General features: G+C 42.4%; 1 protein-coding gene across 1 annotated transcript in view; it reads right to left on the reverse strand.

The window, feature by feature from the left end:
• CACNA1E (calcium voltage-gated channel subunit alpha1 E) overlaps positions 1 to 14,745 on the reverse strand; it is a 456,683-nt gene that overhangs the window by 247,700 nt on the left and 194,238 nt on the right. The window contains exon 3 of the mRNA XM_075287936.1: positions 7,357 to 7,623. Coding sequence (XP_075144037.1) covers positions 7,357 to 7,623 — 267 coding nt within the window. The remainder of the gene's footprint in view (positions 1 to 7,356; positions 7,624 to 14,745) is intronic.

Raw genomic sequence — 14,745 nt, forward strand, 5'->3', positions numbered from 1 at the left:
GGAAAAGGATTGGAAATCGGACTTTGAAATCTTAAGATCGGCTCAACCCTAAAAGTGACTTTTCCCATAGAGATGCATTGACTAGGGTGGAGCGCTCAGGATCGGAAAAGATCAGATTCCGATCATCTGGAAAATGATCGGAAATCGGATTTTGAAATCGATCCTGAAATCTCAAGATCGGCTCAACCCTAGAGAGGAACCTTTACCAGGTTGTTCAGCCTGAGCTTCCATGTTCATGAATATAATACTAGGACTAAACAGCCACCAAGACTACTATAAAACATACACAGATAGTCAACATAGCAAGAGAGATCAGATAACGTGAATGTTGCTTTATATACATTTGGGATCCATCACCATACCATCACCATGCCATTAGCAGTTTTACCGTTGCGTTGCAGGTATATGCGTACTAAAGATGTCCATATTCTTTAGATAGACGTTGACCAAGCCTTCCAAGACGTTGACCAAGCCTTCCAAGACGTTGACCAAGCCTTCCAAGACGTTGACCAAGCCTTTGGAGGGGATAGTCAACTAGATGCACAAGAGGGTGTCCTGACTCTTTCCTGACAACTAATGTCAGGAAAAAGAGGGATAGGACATACTGAATTTAACATGCCTGATCCTTCTATTCTCATCCAGAACACACGCACCCTCGGCCAAGTATTTACAAATGTATTCAGTGCTAGGATTATATTTTTAGATATTTTTGATTTTAAGGGACATTTTATTTTATTTTTTATTTTTTTTTTATTTAATTTGTATTTTTCAGCGCCATCCGACAAGTGGCTTAAAAAACAAACACACTAATCGCCAGCACTTACATTAGTTAATATATTTCTTCTACCGCCAAGTCATGATGAGCCCAGACTGTCTGGTGACCTCTGCTCTGAGAAATATCTCAGCAATGCAATATAAGCCCATAGCTAAAACTGCTAAGTAGTCCAAGATAAAGGAGAAATCCATCATTTACAGCTCAAGCGCCAAATTCTCAAACCAAGGAAATCTCCAGGAGTTCATTAACAATGCATTTCCTTTAACCAGCCCTCATTGTGTTTGCGAGCATGTTAAGAATGGCGAGCTGGAATTAGGCAGTGATTACCGTTCTTTGTTTTAGGTGGAGACTGAAAGCAATTCCAAGTTATTTTCTGTTTTTTTTTGCCTTAATTTAGCTTGTTGTTGTTAACAGTACTGGAGGACATAAAGATCCCCCGTGTGCGCAGCCCAATTATTTATATTCACTATTAGTTCCTTAAAACTCGGGCGGAAAGTGGAGGCATTTAGAAAACAGCGCATCTATAAATGGCGAAGTCAAATATTTCTCACACTTCTGCCACCTACGGCAAAATATTTGCATCCCAGCCTGTTAAATGCTAATATGTGATGATCTGGTTTAGCGTATTTCTGCGCACGTTATCCTTGTCAAACCATACTAGATATTTATATAGTGTATCTGTCCTCTCTAGTGACAATGACATAAACAGCGGATACATGTCCTAATGTTACCTGTATGTTACTCCATGTATACCATGGGTGTATATACAGCAGAATATTGTCCTGGTCTTAGTACAATGGCAAATATCGGAGGATTTGTCACAGACATACAAGTATATCTGTGTACATCTGTGACATGGGAGCTCTAGCACATGTTGCAGAACTGCACTAGCTGCAGCCAAGGAGTTTGTATGTTCTCCCGATGTTTGCGCGGGTTTCCTCCGGGTACTCCGATTTCTTCCCACACTCCAAAGACATCCTGATAGGGTCAGTGACCGACAATGGGACAGTGGCCAACAATGGGACATTGACTGACAATGGGATAGTCACCGACAATGGGATAGTGGCCGACAATGGAACAGTGACCGACAATGGGACAGTGGCCGACAATGGGGCAGTGACTGACAATGGGGTAGTGGCAGACAATTGGAAATTGACTGACAATGGTACAGTGAACGACAATGGGATAGTGACCAACAATGGGACAGTGAACGACAATGGGACAGTGACTAACAATGGGATAGTGGTGGACAATGGGACAGTGACTGACAATGGGATAGTCGTGGACAATGGGACAGTGACTGACAATGGGACAGTGGCCGACAATGGAACAGTGACCGACAATGGGACAGTGGCCGACAATGGAACAGTGACCGACAATGGGACAGTGGCCGACAATGGGGCAGTGACCGACAATGGGACAGTGACCGACAATGGGACAGTGACTGACAATGGGGCAGTGACCGACAATGGGACAGTGACTGACAATGGGATAGTGGCAGACAATTGGAAATTGACTGACAATGGTACAGTGAACGACAATGGGATAGTGACCAACAATGGGACAGTGAACGACAATGGGACAGTGACTAACAATGGGATAGTGGTGGACAATGGGACAGTGACTGACAATGGGACAGTGAACGACAATGGGATAGTGACCGACAATGGGACAGTGACTGACAATGGGACAGTGACTGACAATGGGACAGTGGCGGACAATGGGACAGTGGCTGACAATGAGATAGTGGCGGACAATGGGACAGTGACTGACAATGGGACAGTGAACGACAATGGGACAGTGCCAGACAATGGGACAGTGCCAGACAATGTCTATAGAGTGCTATATAAGTAAAGTATATAAGTATGTCTGTAAAGCATATAAGTATGCAAAATACATGAATAAAATAATATAGGTGATAGGTGATAAATGCTAGATTGGTGAGGGTCCAAACAATGCTATGCCGGTGACTAAAGATCTGTCACAGACATACGAGTATATTAAATAATGAAATTTGTACATCTGTGACATGACAGCTCTACCTTATGGTGCATAAACTTGCAGAACCGCACTAGGTACAATCATATGTAATAACAATAGGGGAAAATACTGGATTGGTGTAGGTTCAACCACTAGCCCTGCCTATCACAAAAATAGGAGACCCCGATCTTCTATTTTCCCATCTATTACATACAGCTGAGTAAGAATTCGAATGGAGAGGAACCTGAGCATGGCCCTTGGGGCTCCATTTAGGTTATTGGCACTGACACAAGCTGCATTCAGGGGTTTGTAATAAGTGCTCAGCTCACTACAGGGGAGAGTTTTGCGATAAGAGCTCAGCTCACTAGAAGGGTGGATTCTTTAATAAGTGCTCAGCTCACTACAGGGGAGGGCTCTATGATAAGTGCTTAGGTCACTACAGGGGAGAGGTCTGTGATAAGTGCGCAGTTCACTAGAAGGGAGCATTCTAATAAGTGCTCAGCTCACTACAGGGTAGGGCTCTGTGATAAGTGCACAGCTCACTACAGGGGAGGGCTCTGTGATAAGTGCTCAGCTCACTACAGGGGAGGGCTCTGTAATAAGTGCTCAGCTCACTACAGGGGAGGGCTCTGTAATAAGTGCTCAGCTCACTACAGGGGAGGGCTCTATGATAAGTGCTTAGGTCACTACAGGGGAGAGGTCTGTGATAAGTGCTCAGCTCACTACAGGGGAGGGCTCTATGATAAGTGCTTAGGTCACTACAGGGGAGAGGTCTGTGATAAGTGCTCAGCTCACTACAGGGGAGGGCTCTATGATAAGTGCTCAGCTCACTACAGGGGAGGGCTCTGTAATAAGTGCTCAGCTCACTACAGGGGAGGGCTCTATGATAAGTGCTTAGGTCACTACAGGGGAGAGGTCTGTGATAAGTGCTCAGCTCACTACAGGGGAGGGCTCTGTAATAAGTGCTCAGCTCACTACAGGGGAGGGCTCTGTAATAAGTGCTCAGCTCACTACAGGGGAGGGCTCTATGATAAGTGCTTAGGTCACTACAGGGGAGAGGTCTGTGATAAGTGCTCAGCTCACTACAGGGGAGGGCTCTATGATAAGTGCTTAGGTCACTACAGGGGAGAGGTCTGTGATAAGTGCTCAGCTCACTACAGGGGAGGGCTCTATGATAAGTGCTCAGCTCACTACAGGGGAGGGCTCTGTAATAAGTGCTCAGCTCACTACAGGGGAGGGCTCTGTGATAAGTGCTCAGCTCACTACAGGGGGGGGTTCTGTGATAAGTGCTCAGCTCACTGCAGGGGAGGGTTCTGTGATAAGTGCTCAGCTCACTACAGGGGAGGGCTCTGTGATAAGTGCTCAGCTCACTACAGGGGGGGGGTTCTGTGATAAATGCTCAGCTCACTACAAGGGAGGGCTCTGTAATAAGTGATCAGCTCACTACAGGGGAGGGCTATGTGATAAGTGCTCAGCTCACTACAGGGGAGGGCTATGTGATAAGTGCTCAGCTCACTACAGGGGAGGGCTCTGTGATAAGTGCTCAGCTCACTACAGGGGAAGGCTCTGTGATAAGTGTTCAGCTCACTACAAGAGCGGGCTCTGTGATAAGTGCTCAGTTCACTACAGGGAGGGATTTGTGATAAGTGCTCAGTTCACTACAAGGAGGGTTCTGTGATAAATGCTCAGCTCACTACAGGGGAGGGCTATGTGATAAGTGCTCAGCTCACTACAGGGAAGGGCTATGTGATAAGTGCTCAGCTCACTACAGGGGAAGGCTCTGTGACAAGTGCTTTGCTCACTACAAGGGAGGGTTCTGTGATAAATGCACAGCTCACTAATAGGGAGGGCTTTGTGATAAGTTCTCAGTTCACTACAAGGAGGGTTCTGTGATAAGTGCTCAGCTCACTACAGGGGAAGGCTCTGTGATAAGTGCTCAGCTCACTGCAGGGGATGACTCTATAACACAAAGGAGGGCTCAGCTCACTACAGGGGAGGGTTCTGTTTTAAGTGTTTACTTCACTGCAGGGGAGGGCTCTGTAATACAAGGGAGGGCTCAGTATGCTACAGGGGAGGGATCTGTGATAAGTGCTCAGATCACTACAGGGGAGGTCTCTGATAGTTGTTCTATAATAAACTAGGCATCTGTGTGATCATCATATGTCACCCTTGTATACAATAAAGTACTCCAATGGATGACTGCAATTGGAGATCTTGAAAACTGTGAGCTATGCACAAAGCATATCTTATTCACTGAACATAATCTTACATATGTACTGTAGAATATATAGTCACCTCTCCATGGCTGAAAGATTTTGTAGAGATAATCTGATAAGTCTGTGTAATATTAAGTAGTGGGAAAAGTCATCACCGGTGGGAGATGTGTCTGGTAATTAATGGAAATAACGGTTACTGGTTTTTGCCTAAGGCAAAGTAGGTGATTTGTAGGATAGTTATAGAGGAGATGGCCCTGAAGGGAGGGTGACAAACGGCTCACACATAACACTAGTCTAAAATCCCACAACATATACAGCAAATTTCTTTAGGACAAACACTGTTATCTTATAACATTCCCAATAAATTCCAAATTTCTATGTTATCGACAATCTTTGCCAGACTTCAGCAAAACAAAATCTAAAAAAATCACTAGTGCTCCTATATTAGTCCTATATTACTTAACCTTTAGGGACCAATGAACCTAGACTTGGACCTTCTCAATCATTTGATGAATGTTGAGCTATTGTTGGGGCATGCAAATGATCAATGTTGGTTAAAGGAAGAAATAAAAAGATTTTATCTTTATGAAAAATGTTCCATTTCATTGAAGTCAACTAGTTTTGACATATAATCGATAAAGTAAAGATTCCAGAGTGATGATTCACAGTCCTCTAATTCATAATTTTGGTAGATTATATCATTATAATAGAATTATATAAAAGTATTATATGTACAAGAGCTAAATATTCATATATATATATATATATATATATATATATATATATATATATATATATTTGTATTATTGCAATACAGATATATATATATATATCTGTATTATTATCATTATTATTATTATTATTATTATTATTTCTATATACTGTACATAGAGATCATCTATAACCAGCTTTTCTAGACACAAGAAGGGACTATGTTAGTCCATAATCTTGTAATATGCCCCTTATCTTACAGCTTAATCCTAAAATTCTTTATAGAATGGAATACAGATCCATTAAGTTACTAACACATCCAGTTCTAAGTTTACCACCATGACCCCTAAGGTGAGCATTTCTGGACCTCTGAAGCCCACCCCTCCCAATACAGACTGTATGTTAGTCCACATTCTTGTGACATCTATTTACTTACAGATTAATCTTAACACAGTTTATAAATTAGAATATGGCTCAATTGGTTAAGTTACTGAGATGTGTATGGTTCTAAGTTTACCAAATTTGAGTATTTGTGGACCTCTGAAGCCCACCCCTTCCAATACAGACCATATGTTAGTTCATATTCTGATAATGTGTCTATTATTGTATAGCTTAATCCTAAAACAGTTTATAACATAGACTATGCATCAATTTACTAAGTTACTGGCCCATATATAGTTCTAATTGTACCCTAAGGTGATTATCTGTGGGCCTCTGAAGCCCACTCCTCCCAATACAGACTGTAGTTTAGTCCATAGTCTTGTAATTCTTCCATTATCTTACAAATTAATCCTAAAACAATGTATAAAGTAGACTATGGATCAATTGATTAGGTTACTGGCCCATATATAGTTCTAAGTGTACCCTGAGGTGAGTATTTGAGGACATCTAAAGCCCATCTCCTCCCAATAAAGAGTGTATGTTAGTCCATATTCTGGTAATATGTCCATAATCGTATAGCTTAGACTGTGCATCAATTGATTAAGTTACTGGCTCATACAGTTCTATGGTGAATATCTGTGGACCCCTGTACAGAGACCCCTGCAGCTGCTTTCCATGGTGCTAGTTCCCCAGCACAGTCTTGCAGCCCCATATGATCACACAGCAGCTCCACTTAATGTCTCTCTGTCAATTTGCACCTGTTGGCAAGCAAGGTTTAATCTGGATAGAGGACGATTTGTCATCGCTGCTGTAAAGAAATCATTGCCTGGTATCACTGTATTGCTCCAGAGAAAGCTATCTGTGAGCATCAGGGTTTTAATAATTAATCGTTGTGATAAAAGAAATGGGGGCTGTGAAGACCCCCCCCCCCTCCTTCATCACCCCCTCCTCATCCTCCACTGGTAGCACTGAGCTAAAGAGCAGGTGAACTTCTACTCTCCAATACTGAGGGGGAGAGAGGGGGCTGGCTTCCCAAATGCTTTGTCAGGGCACTGATCACATTAGACTGGACTTGATACATTGCAACTGCACTAAACCATCTCCAAAATCCGACTGAACAACAAGTGACCAGCAGCAGGTCCATGCACAATGTATCCCATGTCCATGCACAGATCTTGCTCTTACCTGTAGTAAATTGCCAATATCTGCAGCAGAAATAATAACTGGGCATTAACCCATACCTTCCCAGATGTCAGAAATCATCCCATTTCCATAGCAGATAGTAAAGGATATGGCCAGTCGATGAGCTTCTTAGCATATTTCCTTATGATGTTGTCTTCTCCAAATATGAACAACGACCTGTTCACTGTGAAGCAATTCTGCCGGACAGGGATGGGGTTATATAAAGCCATGGTCCTTGCTCTTTGGGCTTTGGATTGCTTGAAAGCTGCCTGGGTCCCCACTGGAGCTGCTGGGGACCCTTGTAGGGTCTTGCTCCTTTCTGATCCTCCATCTCCGGACCCCAACCTCCCAGCCACCGCCTCTCCAAAACGAGCCATCCTGGAAGTTAAAAGAAAGACAGCAGATGAAGCATAAAGAGAATGGGCCTGATGAGGATGAGGAGGATGAGGAGGATGAAGATCAACAGTCAGCACCAGTACAATACTCACTGTCTATGTGAGATGTGCCTATATGGAAATCTCCAGCCTTAGACTAGGAATCCAAGACAATGTGTCTTACAGCCCACGACTGCTGATGCTAGTATACAGCTAGTAGTCCAGGCAAGGAAGGGTTAATCAGCAGCCAGACCATATACATCACATAGTAGGAGAGCACTGCAGCTAAGGAACAGTGCACACATGAAGAGCTGCGATTATCATTGAGTTGGGAAGCAACACGATGCTATTCACATAAGGACACGTCCCAAAGCCCAGGGGGGCAGGCGATGCTGGAGAAACAGATCTCATCACGTGGAGCTAAAACCCAAAGGCACAAGTGCACCCCCAGACCCCCATCTACAAGGAGCAGGGCACAGACACCTGACAACTTCCTGACAAGGAACCTGGACTGGATGGTCAGATACAAAGCACCAGGCAGCCCTGGGTGGGGAGATCAGACATAATGAAATCACTTTCAGATGGGCAAGGCAGCCAAGCAAGCCATAGAAGAGATTAATAGCAAGAAAGCATCAGCACATGGCGACCAATGAGACCCTCAGCAAAGCCCTCTGCATACATTATGGAGATGTCTCTGCTTCTTCTGCTCGGCTCAAAGTGGCTGCTGGAGGAATTAACATGAACCACAACGCCTCTGTTCACACATAGCATTGTATAGACACTTCCTCATAGAGACAGCACAGAACATGTATACAGTACAGGTATACAGCAGTATATAGCCCTCCCCTCCTCTCTAGTGTACTATGTTCTCATACACACAGCTTTCTCTCCATCCACTCTTATGTTCTCCTACTGTTTCTTACTTCTTTCACCTCCCTCTCCAAGACAAAGGAAGCTCTGAGTCTGCCTATATCCTTATTAATACATATTAATCATTACATGCTGGAGAAGAAGAAAGCAACAGAAGATCTAGACTAATGGAAATGGCTCCCTGGGGTGCAGAACTAAAAGTTTGGAAAGTAAATGTTACACATGTGGCTCTAGTATGAAGGAGAATGAATAGTCTAATGTTATGTAATGTGGAGTCATTATCCAGGTTACCTGCAAGGGTTAAATGAGCCTTATAATTTCACTAAATCTAGTAGACCATGTAATAAACCTCTATATTATCTTCTCATAACTGCAGGTAAGTATGGAGCCCTCCAGAATATACAGGACAACTGAGACACCTGCGGCTGAGAAGAAGATATTCTACAGGAATCATATAGTATTGTATCCATATACAATGTAACATATATAATGTAACACAAATGTGTCCCCGTAGGGTGTTATATAATATGTAAGTAGACTATACATATCTGTCTATCTATCTATCTATCTATCTATCTATCTATCTATCTATCTATCTATCTTTTATCTAATCCAGAACATGTGTAGAGCAGTAATATGTAAAAATCTTTTGCAAAGATGGTTGCAGAACCAAAGAGATTCAGGTATATGATCCCACATAGACAATAAATGGAAAAAGGCAGCAGTCCCAGGTAGGGAAAAAACAATATGGGTTTATTTAAAACTGCAACATTTTGGTCCTGTGTATTTAGGACTGAAACGTTGCAGATTTGATCTATCTATCTATCTATCTATCTATCTATCTATCTATCTATCTATCTATCTACAGTATCTATCTATCTATCTCCTATCTATCTATCTATCTATCTATCTATCTATCTATCTATCTATCTATCTATCTATCTATCTATCTATCTATCTATCTATCTACAGTATCTATCTATCTATCTCCTATCTATCTATCTATCTATCTATCTATCTATCTATCTCCTATCTATCTAGCTATCTATCTATCTATCTTGTCTACCTATCTTTGCATTATGTGTTTGTTACTTTCTATTGAGGGGTTGTTGTGTCAGTCGTCTTAGGCACTATTCTTTTTCTTAATGTATTTTTTAACCCTTTGCGTTTGCATACAACCTCCTGCTTGTTATATATTGGATAGCACACAGACCCGTTCTTTACTGTAGTCCCATAAACATGATACAACTGTGATGTTGATGCTATTGTGAACAGGTTATGAGGCTGGACTGCAACTACCCAGGACATATCCCATTACAGTCCATATTACAGTCCTGCCACATTCATTGAAGTGTATGGAAGCCCATCTAATCGTGCCATAAGACTGGGACACTTTACAGCAACTCTGGGCTTCAGCAGGTATATAACACAGGGTTAAAATCAAAGTCATGGGTAGATTTACCAGTGGCCATGGTCTGATGCGGCTTGTAGTCAGTAGAGGGTGACTACCAGATCTCTATAGTACTATCAGACAGAATAGAGGCTGAGGAAGAAATAAAGACCACCTCCCAGACCTAGAGGCAGGATATGGCGGTATGTATAGATTTTTATTATTTCTCAGTACAGTATTAGAGCCAGGAGAAGCTTGTTGGAGGTAACTTGGAAAGTTCCAGACACATAGGCAGGAGATACAACTCAAGTACATTTTATATTGCCCTCCTAACTTATACAAGATTTATAGTGATTCCATTCATCCTCTCTTATGTCATTCAGAGAGATCAGTGCAGGAGAAGAAGAAGTTAATGTGATCAGCGTCTAATAAGATGATTACATTCAGCTTCCTGTTAGTAGGAACAGACCTGCCATAAGCCAGCAGCTTGTGAGAGATAGACAAGAGTGGAGCATAAAGGCAGCTGCGTATACTCTGGATAATAGGGATTAACGTTACAACACAAACACTATGGACGACGTGGGGAAAGAACGGATTATACGGCAAGACGGTAAACTTGGCAACCCTGGGCTAAGTATAAATCATAACTGTTAACATGATATGTATAATATACCTGGACACCATAAGGCTCCTGGCTATTATATGTCTATATCGTACATTGGTACGCCAGCAAAACGTGATTTATTACATATCATTTTATAACACTTTATACTAAGGGTTGGCTTAACTTACTACACAAGGAGACACCGCAATGTATGAGAGGTCAGTAAAATAAGTTATCACGCTACTGTGCGTATGAGGTCTCTAGATGGAGGTTTTATATAGTAATCTTATGTTAGCAATATATGGATGCCCCGAGCAGTGTTGCTATAGGCAAACACAGGCAGTGACAGCGGAGTACTACAGGGAGGCAGCAATAACACAATACAGTGTCCATATATAAACGTAAAGCTAAGACCATACATAGAACATTACTATATGATTTATAAAGAAAACAATATGTCTGATAAAGCAGGTATAATCATGGCATAGGACATTGCCTGTGTGTAGGGATGAGCTGATCTTGAGATTTCAGGATCGATTTTAAAATATGATTTCCAATCATTTTCCAGCCGATCCCGATCGTGAAATTTGCTTGATCGCCGATCGGGATACAATCATTCCCAATCCCGATCACTGGAAGCCACTGATTGTCTGGCACACTCATGCATAGGCAGAAGGGGGACAAAAAACGGGGACCTGAGTGGAGACCCTTCTGGATCTCTGGCCAAACGGCAGGTGAATATATAATGTTTAAGTCTCCCAAGGGGTTAAATAAGAGAACCGGATCCTGCCTTTAAAGCTGAGTATGGTTTACATCAAGATTTTGAAGACTTTGAAGACTATGGCCTCCTTGTGGATGAGGTCTGCCAGCTCACAGGTTTTCCCAGGATGTATCTCAGATGCGCTCACTGAACACAATGTGGAGACATCTTTTTACAATGTGGAGAGTTCATCATACCAAGAAGTCAATACTGAAGTCTGGATACTCGTACGATCATGTTATTACCAACAAAGGCAAATGTACCATAGAGGCAGATTATGGAGCTGTCAATGGGGCCCTTGTGTGCAAGTTCAGCCCTGGTTGTTCCCATTCCCTTTGCTAATGGGTACTGAGAACCTGTGCATTACTAACCTCTTAAAAACTATGACTTTGGTAACAGATAAACGGGTGGGTTAGCTATGGGTTAGCTACTGCGGACCCCCAAATTGAAATCCATGCCTAAGTATTCTACCTCAATTTCAGCAACATGATTACAGTAATGTTGTTGCCCCCTATCTATGAGACCAGGGCTTCACTTAGCATTTAGGTATACTGATGTCGTTGACATAGCCCCGGAGATGGTAGCATTACCGATAGCCATCTCTAAAACAATCCATCAATCTGCATTCCAAGGAAGATTGCCTGAGATATTTCACATTCCTTTTGCAAAATTTCCAACATGTTTGCAACCAGTCACCTTCAAAAAAATCTTCCCATGGATATGTGTCACTATCTATAAGGTAATGAAAGGTATGCATCTGCTGAAGGTCTATGATCTCAACAGAAAGCCTCTCTAATGGCAGAAGTCACCACGAGAAGATATTGAGCCACCACCTCCCTAATACGTTCAGACACATAGTCTACTACTGTCCAATTCAAATGTCAACCAACGCTCAAGGCTTGTGAAGAATAGCTGCAGACCTATACAGACAAGGGAATAGGGGATAGCTTACTAACTATCCATGGTTACCAGGATTCAAGTGACCTCTTGTCTGAACAATTTAATATTCATGCACTGAACAGATTTCCAATATAGACGCTCCGACTAGAAATAAAAGCCTCATTATGAGCGAGGACTAATAAATGCAGCGCGTCGTCTATTCCACTCCTTCTTCTCTGTGAGGCGTTGCTGTAAACTGTCTACTTATATGCAGAAACCTCACAAAGACTTATCGCTTCAATCCATAATTATAAGGGATACCTAACATTATGTCCCTTTCTGAACTATGACCCCAATTATATGTAGCAAGGCGATAGCACCTATTGCTACAGAGAAGGTTCCTTTGTTAGCGGGTTCGGCAATAGAAAGAATTCATTGCTTTTTTAACACATTTATCAACTGAATTGAAGAACTCGCAGGTTGCTGTAGTGTCATCTATGTGTCCCAGAATACTATATACTGTGCAAATAGCTGAATAAATTAGCATTTTGGAGAATAGTTTAGTAGTGTTTTGTCCCTTAAGCAATTCCCGAGATGGTGGCGTTGCTGTTTAAGCAATTTCTTAAAAAGCAACAGGTAACTGAGCAAGTATAGCACCAACACCACAATGGTTACCCCAAGGTATTCACCAGAGCCTACCACAAGGTAGGATAGACTTGGCTGCGTCAGGACACAGATAGAAACCCCAGAACAAGGAGCCAGAAAATAGGTGCACTTGCAGACTAAAGGACAAACCAGGAACCCTATCGGGGCAAGTAAAACACAAGCCAAGGTTAAAACCAGGAGAATACGAGATTTGCCATAATGGAGACAAAGGAATGCCAGTAGTCCAAGTCATGGTCAAATCCAGCGAACACAGAGCCTAGAATACTAACGAAATCACAGGCAGGTGATAAGGATCAATGCTAGGTTTAAATACCCCGCCTCAGCTCAGGATTGGACAGTATGGTAACACTATGTTAGGCTCTGAGTTCTGACTGGCAGAGCAGACCCAGACAGAACTTGACTGGAAGGCATGGCAACCTCAAAGTGACAACTGTGAGCAGTGCTGCACTGAAGGGAAAGATGAATGCAAGAAGGGAAGGCAGGAGCACATAAAAACGATCTAAAAATATTAATGTTTAATAAATGTTTAATAAAAATATTAATATTATGTTAAAGCTACAGATTTCCGTAAATTCCTGTGTGGCAGCTCTCACCACAAAATACACTGTGTGATCTTACCCTTAACCCCTTCCCGCCGATGGCATTTTTTGATTTTCGTTTTTCGTTTTTGACTCCCCTCCTTCTAAACCCCATAACTTTTTTATTTCTCCGCTCCCAGAGCCATATGAGGTCTTAATTTTTGCGGGACAAATTTTTCTTCATGATGCTACCATTAATTATTCTATATAATGTACTGGGAAGCAGGGAAAAAATTCAGAATGGGTTGGATTTGAAGAAAAAATGCATTTCTGCGACTTTCTTACGGGCTTTGGTTTTACGGCGTTCACTGTGCAGCCAAAATGACATGTCCCCAATATTCTGTGTTTCGGTACGGTTCCAGGGATACCAAATTTATATGGTTTTATTTACATTTTGACCCCTAAAAAAAATTCCAAAACTGTGTTAAAAAAAATTTTTTTCTAAAAGTCGCCATATTCCGACGGCCGTAACTTTTTTATACGTAAGTGTACGGGGATGCATAGGGCGTCTTTTTTTGCGTGGCCGGGTGTACTTTTTAGTTCTACCATTTTCAGGAAATGTTATTGCTTTGATCACTTTTTATTCTAATTTTTATCAGAATCAAAACAGTGAAAAAACGGTGGTTTGGCACTTTCGACTATTTTTCCCACTACGGCGTTTACCGAACAGGAAAAATATTTTTATAGATTTGTAGAGCGGGCGATTTCGGATGCGGGGATACCTAACATGTATGTTTCACAGTTTTTAACTACTTTTATATGTGTTCTAGGGAAAGGGGGGTGATTTGAACTTTTAATTCTTTTTATATTTTTTTTAACTTTTTTTTTAATTTTTTTTTTTTGCATTTATTAGACCCCCTAGGGGTGTTGAACCCCAGGGGGTCTGATCACTAATGCAATGCATTACAATGCTAATGCATTGCAATGCATTGCAAAAAAGCATCCTTTCTTTTGCAGGCTGCATAGACCAGCCTGCAAAAGAGAGGATTTGCAGACAAGTCTGGGAGCCTGTACAAGGCTCCCAGCTGTCATGGTAACAGGACGTCAGCCCTGGAGCATGCTCCAGGAGCCGGCGATCCCGGCCAAAATGGCGGCACCCATGCGCCGCCGGGAAAATGGCGCCTCCGGCCATTGACCGTGGCCTTTGACCGCGGCGGTGGAGGGGTTAATGCCTCCGATCGGTCCGGGGACCGATCGGAGGCATTAGAGCCGGTTGTCTACTGCTTAAAGCAGTAGACACCCGGCGGCTATGGCGGCCGCCCGGCTCCCGGGCGGTCGCCATAGTTACAGACCCGACATGCGCCGTACTATTACGGCGCATGTCGGGAAGGGGTTAAAGAACAGTTCACAGGGAGTTATAGATAAAGACATCCCATTAT

This window comes from Leptodactylus fuscus, chromosome 9, assembly GCF_031893055.1.
Source record: "Leptodactylus fuscus isolate aLepFus1 chromosome 9, aLepFus1.hap2, whole genome shotgun sequence".
NCBI classification, from domain to species: Eukaryota; Metazoa; Chordata; class Amphibia; order Anura; family Leptodactylidae; genus Leptodactylus; species Leptodactylus fuscus.